Genomic DNA, 8,565 nt, shown 5'->3' with positions numbered 1-8,565 from the left:
AAAGTCAGTAAAAAAACCCACTATAAATTGGACGATATTTTTCTTGAAGAATTGACTTCACATGTTTTAATACATTTTAAAAATAGAAAAAATAGCTCCTACCAGAGTTCTAATTCTGATCAACACTTCGAACAATGACAACTTATCATTGATAATTATTGATGGCCAAATCTGCCCTGATTGCAGGACAAATATTTGCTTCGTTGTTTTGAAATGACTCTGATACCAACACTGAACCTACGGGATGCTCAATGCATTTTGCAAGAAAGTAGAAGTTAGAGAAAGGATTACAACAAATGAACAGGGCCCCATGAAGGTGAGATCAAGAATGAAAGATTTAGATTCATCTATGGTTCCCTAAGCTCTCTCATTTCAATCAACAGCCTGGAGAGAATCACTGGAAAATTAGTATAAAAGGAGAAGAAATATGCTAAGAAATATGAAAAAAATTGCTATGATTTGCCACGGAAATAAAATTGTTTAGATAAATAATGTGAAGATGGTGAATTCATGAATGAGGTAATAAGCACCATTGTATAGAAGGAAAACTATTATTTACTCAATTATAAAAAGAAGAAAAACTTCAAAACAGGCAAAGATATAAGTTCATGAAATTTACTTAAGAATAGGCATGTAAATTAAACATATTTAATTTAAAAGAGAAAAAACACTGTATGTTATATGACATAGTCAATATTTTCTCTTTGTCAGTGCTTATGATGTAAGTTTATTTGGAAATAGTTTACCTAATTTTGAAATTGATTACACAGGTGTCCTCAATTTAAAAGGAAAATGAAATGCATCACTAGATTTATTTAGCTGAAAATATGGTTCTAAAATACATAACCAATTATTATGAGTTCACGAATAGTTTTATTTTTATTTTTTTGCTTCCATAAAAAAATAAATTTGAGTAGCTTGAAAAAAAATACATGTTTTATTGGGTGATTTTCCTTGATAGGATGTTATTATAAATGATTGGATTTTTTAGGAAAAATATGAATGCAGAATAATAAAATATCTCCCAGGTAAAGTACATTGTTTTTCATTAATTTTGTATTTGTATATATTTACAAAATATATTACAAAAATAATACCTGCATATACAAATAGACATTTATATATTTTGGGACAATTTATGTGAATCTTTTTGTAATTTTGAATCTAAAAGAGATTTTGAACATATTTAATGAGAAAATATATTAATCAATTCCCTCACTTCAAAATGTAATTAACTGAATAAATAAAAGTATTTTTAAATATTTTGATTGTATTCTATCTTTCACTTTTAAACTACACTATGGTATATAGCTTATATCTAATATGAAAGTTGAATTGCTTTATGATAAACATAAATTTTCCAGTGTATATTCCGAACATTTCATCACCTTTACAAAACCTTTTTGTCCATTGGCATTACTGAACTATGTTACTGAATAGTTTTCATTCGTTATCTTGGATAATCTTTCAAAATTCACTGCTAAACAATAAAAGGTCAGTCCAAACTTTAATCTTAAGAGTGGATTGCCCTGTGTCTCAGCAGACATTAGTGTGTTCATTCTCAGATCCATATAATAGATGATATTTTTCATGCCCAACTCCCCTATAACCTGTTGGAGGTCTCCATACATTTGCCAGCTAGTAGGGAAGTATAGTAAATCACCCCATTAGGTCAAACTGCCCTAAGGGCTTTTGTCAGCCAATCCCAAAGTGCATGATTCCCTGGGGTGTGATGGGCATTTTGTAACTTCTGCTAGAGAGAGGGGTGAGTTGTCAGAGTAGCCAGTTCACCCATTTCTGACTCAGACAGAACAATGCTTTCTACTCCTAAATCCCAAAGACACACAAGCCATGGGGGTAGAGGTTCCGAGGGCTTCTGGCACAACCAGGTGCTCAAATCCACCAGCTTGGAGTGCTCCACAACCTAGGGAGGGGCTGCTCCTCTCCCTGAGGAACCCATACCTGCTGCACCTTTTTTTTCTTAACTACAGCCAGGTGGACTTTAAATAAAAGAGGGGCTGGTGCCTCAGGCAGGGGCCCCACCTCCTCAGCCTCCCCTGACGTTTCATCCACCATTTCCAGAGCTGAAGGCACTGCTCCTTCCAGTCACCTCCCTGACAGCCTCTTGCAGCTTATGAGGCACTACAGTGGTAAACACCCATTGGTATGTAAATGGACTACGGCCAGGCATTCTGTGTGAAAACTTCCATCTATCCCACACCTTGTTCAGTAATTCAAAAGAGATTTTTTAATATGATTATTTTCAATAGAAAGCTTAATTAGAAGGGAAGTTTTATAAGTAAAGTCCTAGATAAAGGAGAATTAAAATGAATTTTTTTCTTAATTAAAGCGTAGCTGCAATACAATATTATATTGGTTTCAAGTATACAACACTGTGGTTTAATAGTTACGCACATTATCCTTACCCCCAGTAGTGCAGTTACTATCTGTCAACATAGAATGATATTACAGAACTACTGACTATATTCTCTGTGCTGCACTACCATCCCTGTGATCAACTTATATTATGACTGAGATCTCTGTGCCTCCTTATCCCCATTACCCTACCTACCCCTCCTCCTCCACCATGATTTTAAACAAACTTCACATTTTTATCATTGATGTGAATATTTCAGAGAAGTATAAGGAATATTCTATACACCATAGATGAACATATTTTTCTTTGGTTAGATCAGGAGTTTTAGAGGACATTTGCATTATGAAGATGCAATAGTGATCTTTGTTCAATAAACTTGAGCTAGAAAATGTTAAAATCTCAATCTATGAGTCTAACCTTCATTAGATCACATTATAGATTAATAAGTTTGCAAACTTCAATATTTGAGAATGATCTATTTTCATTTAAGAACTAAGACTTACTAAAGTGCACTCTTGATTTGGAAGGAAAGGGCTGGAATAACATCTAGTAACATATGAGATTTCAAAAAACTGCAATTTTTTTCTTTAATACAAATCAACTTGCAATAACTCCAACCTATGAATAGCACATTTGACCCATTAATAAATACTTCATACAATCTGTTAATTCTAAGTATTGTACTTTAATACAATACAACAAAGTGAATTTATGCACTTTTAAATGTTGAACATTTTCTGCTAATTATCAGTGCTGGAGGAATAGCAGCTCAAAAATCAAGTCTCTTAATATATGCGTAGGTCTGGGCAGAGGAAATCCCGGGGCAAAATACCTCTAAAAACCGAAATCAGTCAAAGGGAGAAATAAAGTTTAATATCCATTTATTGCTTACAAAACTGCAGTCTAGCCCATTTCTCTCTCCTGCTCCAGCAGCAGCAAAACCGGCTCTCCCCTCCCCTTTCAGGTACAGATAAGCCCTCCTTGCCCAGGTAATTACCCACTGATATGGAGATGAACTTCTCTCCACCCATGAGGAATGATGCAAATGCCCTGAAGCCATACTTCTCTGCACCTCTGATTGCAAATTGATATGCAGATGTACTAAAGCCAGGCAAGATATTCTGGAAATGTTACAATTTTACCCACAATATAAAAATCGCTATTTTAAGTTAAACCATACACATTTGTTTTCCTCATAAAATAACAACTTATTGAGAAAATTAAATGCCATATTTTTTAATTTGCATGCTTGTAAATGATTTCATGAAAGACATGCAACATCAGTTTGCTTTATTTCCTCACAAAATTCACTTGTGTTCTTTGATAAAAATCTGAAACAACTCAGGGGAGAGTGCATGTGCAAGTGACATCCAGAACATGGCACAGGAGGCAGTATTAAACTTCCCCAGTACTGGAATAGTTTTTATAAGTATTGGAAGCTTATTAAAAAGGCACAGTGGCAGCTTAAAGGGGATCCAGCTGCACCACACCTGGAAAAAATTGAGATTGGATGATAAAGAGAACAATGTATAAGAGCTCATAGAATAAGATAAAAATATATAACATTTTTACTCATACAAAAACAAAAGAATTAATGAATACATAAATAAACAAATAGAGGAGAACAAAAGCAAGCTCTTTTTCATATTCAGTGAAATATTCATTTCAAGCACAAAAGGAATGGTGGAGTCAGAAAATCTCAATAGAGGTGAAAACCAATGGGTAAAATGTCTGATGGGGAACAATATATATACCAATTCTCAAATTATTACTTAACTAGGAAATGAAAATAATTAGAGCAGGACATAGAAGACACTTTCATAAGGAAGCAATCAGTATTAGCTTTACAACTAAAATAATGGCTAAATATATAGTTAATAAGCTGATAGAAACAAAACTAGAATATATTGACTGAAGACTAAATGAGGTAAGAAAGGAAAAGAGAGGAACATAAAACTCTTGGGATAAATTAAAACGATGGGAAGACGGACACAAAGCAAAATGTAACATAAACAGGATGTCAGTGAGATGTCAAAAGAGACATTTCCAGTGCTCCTTCCCTCCTGGGAACGTAAATTTGAACAACTATCCAAGCACGAAAATACCATCACAAGAGCTAAGGGATCCAAGTGAGAGATTATAGCACCTGGGGGAGCAGAAAAATAAGACAGACACATGAGAGAGGTTGGCAGACATCTCACAGTACCCATGTCCCCTTCCCCAAGCCCAGGTAGTGCGACATGGAGGGAGAAACACACCCTGTTGTGGGAGGAGAGCGAAGTAAGCAGCCACAGACCCCAGCAGCGACGACTCCCCAGGGACCTCCCATTGCAGGCCAGCCCCACAGCCCTGCTCCTGTGGCTCAGCCCACAGGCCCCTCGCTTCAGCACCCAGCCAGCTCCATGGCCCTAAGCTCCAGCCCCGCACTGTGTCCACAGGCCCAGGAAGGCCGCTGCAGACTCAGCTTCCAGGCCCACCCAAGCAGCAGGACAAACCTGTGACCAGGACCCAGGACTAACACCACAGTCCCAGATGAGCCCTGCCCCTATGGACACAGGTGCCACGCCATTCTAAGGGACCCCAGCAGCAGGCTGGCCCCCACAGATTCATGAACAGGCCTGTTCCCATGACTCAGGTTCATGCCCCACCCCAGCACCAGGTCAGCCCCCAAGGAGCAGGCTCACCCACTGCTGAACCAGTTGAAAAGCCAGCCCACCCACAGACTCCAGCACAAGCCCACCAGTGGACCCAGATGTGAGCCCAGAACCTCTGGGCGGCTGACTGGTGAAGGGCTTTCCCAGTCCACTTAAGCCAAGACAGGAAGATGCACCTGCTTCTTCAACTGTAAGACTCCAATGAAGACCACAGGGATCATAAATAATCAGGCTAACCACAAAAAGAAAAATAAATAAAACACAGTAAGTCACCCCAAATAATGCAGCTGCTCAATATAAATGGCTTCCTTTCTTTTATTTTAAACTTTAATACTTCCACCACTGCACATCTTTAACCTCCATTTTAAGAGAGTGCTACTTTACACCCCTGAGTGAAATTGCCATGTTTCTATATTAATTACTAATTATCATTGCTTTGCATTTATTTGTGGATATAACTTAAAATTCCTCATCAAAAGAAGGTTGAAATACTGCTACCTGGCTTAGTTACTTGGCTTCTACTCCTCTATCTTCTTCAATTTTACATACTGATGTCCTAAACTTTTTCTCAATTTAACTTCCAGGTTTTACAACTATTATCTCAATTAAGTAATTAAAGATTATTTAATTCTGGTTTGCAAATGTATCAAAAATAGTTACATTCACTTATTACAAGCTTGTCATCAAATGTAGCACATTATGAAATGTCACATAATTGCTTCAGTCTTGAAAATAAATATTTTAGAGTCTCTTGTGCCAATTTATTTATTCAAATATTTCTTATAGTGATTTCACTACATAAGAGCTTTTTGGTGAACACTCCTGAAAGTCATGCTGATAATAAATATGCTTCAAAGTTGGTACGGAGGTGATAACTGCAATATATCATCTTTTCCCTAATCAAAATATAAAATCTTGAATATGCTACCACAGGAAAGATTATGGTATGTAAAATCTAATACATAAATTCCAAACTGTTGAGTCAATTTAATTTTCTTCTTTGATGTCAATAAAATAACTTAACATGCAAGATAAGAAGATACGTTGATAAACCAGGAGTGCGTTACTGCAGAGAGAGCACCCTGCTAGTATGCAGCTGGTGTACTCCCAATTCCAGTGTCCTTTCTCCTCCTGCCCTCTGCAAACCACACTGCTGCTTGTGGGATGAACATGCCTCAAGATGAGAAGTCAGGCCTCAAGATTTGCTCCCTAAGAATTGTTCATCAATTTACTCAGTCTTCTGTCTACATGTTGATACAACTAAAACATATTTATAGGATTGGCAAGGGCACTAATAATAATGTTTGAAAACAGTTTGACATAATATTAGTAGTTCATGAAAAGTAATTGCTTTCAAAATTATGCCATAGAAATTATTTAAGAGTGTTAAATGGTGATTTGAAAGCCTGTCTTTAAGTTTTAAGATAAATAATCCCTGAGTTTTTAACTTAATGTAGGATGTGATCTTTCCAATTTTTTTAAAATAATTAATTCTTTGTCCATTTTGTCTGTTAGCTAGCAGAAGTAATGATTGACTTTAAAAGATAATAATGTAAAAGGCAGGAGTATTATCAGCAGAGGCCTCTTTTTCCTTTTTATTGCTTTCTTGCTTGTTGGCTTTCTCTCTCTCTCTCTCTTTCTCTATCCTTCTTCCCTCCTTCCCTCCCTCTCTCTGTCCCTTCATTTCTTTAATCTTTCTTTCTTCTTTCCTTTCTTCACTGAGAACACTCTGCTACTATTTATGGTCATTTTGATAACGTTGCTTCTGGGGAAAAGTAAGTGCTATTACAACAATACCTTCTAGATAATCTATATACTTTTAAATACTATTACTTTCCTTCCTGAACCAGAGCATTGAAAAAAAGTTTGGGTAAGAACTGAACAAATTTAATTACTAGGAAATATATTTTATAGTTTCACAATGAGGGAAAACACCACTATGAGGTTGGTTTGAAAGGAGAAGGAGTTCGCTTAAGTTGAGAGTAGGATGCAGTATTACATGTCTCTGATAAGGTTACTATGACTGAATTATAGGTACAAAGCACTGAAATAAGTTATCAGCTGTAGTTAAATATTTAGAGTATTTTCTTCTTTCATTTTACTTTGATTCATCAAAACTGATGTTTTTTGAGAACAATGCAATCCTCTTCACGGAGTCATTAAAAGCTTGTTTCACTTGCTTATTCCTCAGGGTGTAAATGAAGGGGTTCAACAAGGGGGCAACAGATGTAGTGAGCACTGAGACGCCTTTGTTTATGGCCACTTCCTCCTTTGCCGAGGGCTTGATGTAGATGAAGATGCAGCTGCCATAGGCGATGGAAACCACAATCATGTGGGAAGAGCAGGTGGAAAAGGCCTTTTTTCTCTGTTGGACAGAGGGGAACCTGAGAATTGTCCTGATGATGTGTGTGTAGGACAGTATCACACACAGTAGAGTGATGATGAGTGTGAATACAGCCACAAGGATAACCATTTGTTCTATTACCCAAGTATCTGAGCATGAAATCTTTAGGAGGGGACCTGCATCACAACTAAAATGGTCAACTGCATTAGAGTCACAGAATTCAAGCTGGAGGCCCAAGCTAAGGGGTGGGAGAATGATCATCAAGCCAGACCCCCAACAGCAGAGGACTAATAAGGTACAGACCCTACTGTTCATGATGGTCATGTAATGCAGGGGTTTACAGATAGCAATGTAGCGGTCGTAGGACATGGCTGCCAGGAGAAAAAATTCTGTTGCTCCAAAGAGAATACCAAAAAATATTTGACTGGCACAAGCATTGTAGGTAACAGTATTGTCCCCAGTTGACATGCTGTACAGGAATCTAGGAATACAGGCAGTGGTAAATGACACTTCTAAGAAGGAAAAATTTCTGAGGAAAAAGTACATAGGGGTTTTCAGATGGGAGTCCACCAATGTGAGGGTGATAATAGTCAGGTTCCCTGTTACACTCAAAATGTAGGTGAGAAATAGGAAGATAAAAAGCAGGATTTGCAGTTGAGGATCATCTGTGAGTCCCAACAGGATAAAAGTTGTTATTGCCGTGCGGTTTCTCATCACTGACCCTTGATCTCTGCTCAGTAAGAATATAATAATCAAAGTAATTTTATGAGGTAGATATTCAAATTTTGCAGCACAAGATTAGGCATATAAAAACCAAGCAAAGCAGCTACATTAATTTTTTCTTTTCACAACTTAATCAATAATGTCACTATTCCTATAGTCTTCTTGAATATTCCAGTTATGAGCAGCAGATTTATTCCTTCAGAATTCGTGTTGTAAAATAATCCAACTTTTTATGGGATCATCCTTAGCCCTTCAGAATATAAAAATATAGCTGATTGTAATTCGTTACATGGATTGGATTCACAAATACTTTAGGGGAAAAAAGATGTTACCTTATGTGTACATTCTTTAACCAACAAACTTGGATATAGGGCATATCCAGATAATTAAAACATGAGTTCCCTTCAATTGTGACTCTCATAATACTGTTTTAAGGGTAAGATGCATTTCTCCTGGAAAAAAAAACA

At 36.8% G+C, this 8,565-nt stretch overlaps 1 protein-coding gene across 1 annotated transcript; it reads right to left on the bottom strand.

The window, feature by feature from the left end:
- Positions 1–7,129: 7,129 nt before the first annotated feature.
- Positions 7,130–8,089, bottom strand: LOC130679320 (olfactory receptor 6C2-like). The gene has a single exon (XM_057487927.1). It carries the CDS (start codon positions 8,087–8,089, stop codon positions 7,130–7,132), a length of 960 nt encoding a protein of 319 aa, XP_057343910.1.
- Positions 8,090–8,565: the final 476 nt, after the last annotated feature.

This window comes from Manis pentadactyla, chromosome 10, assembly GCF_030020395.1.
Source record: "Manis pentadactyla isolate mManPen7 chromosome 10, mManPen7.hap1, whole genome shotgun sequence".
Classification (NCBI taxonomy): domain Eukaryota; kingdom Metazoa; phylum Chordata; class Mammalia; order Pholidota; family Manidae; genus Manis; species Manis pentadactyla.
The sequence above is the reverse complement of the archived record's forward strand: the minus strand, read 5'-3'. Positions and strand labels throughout refer to the sequence as shown.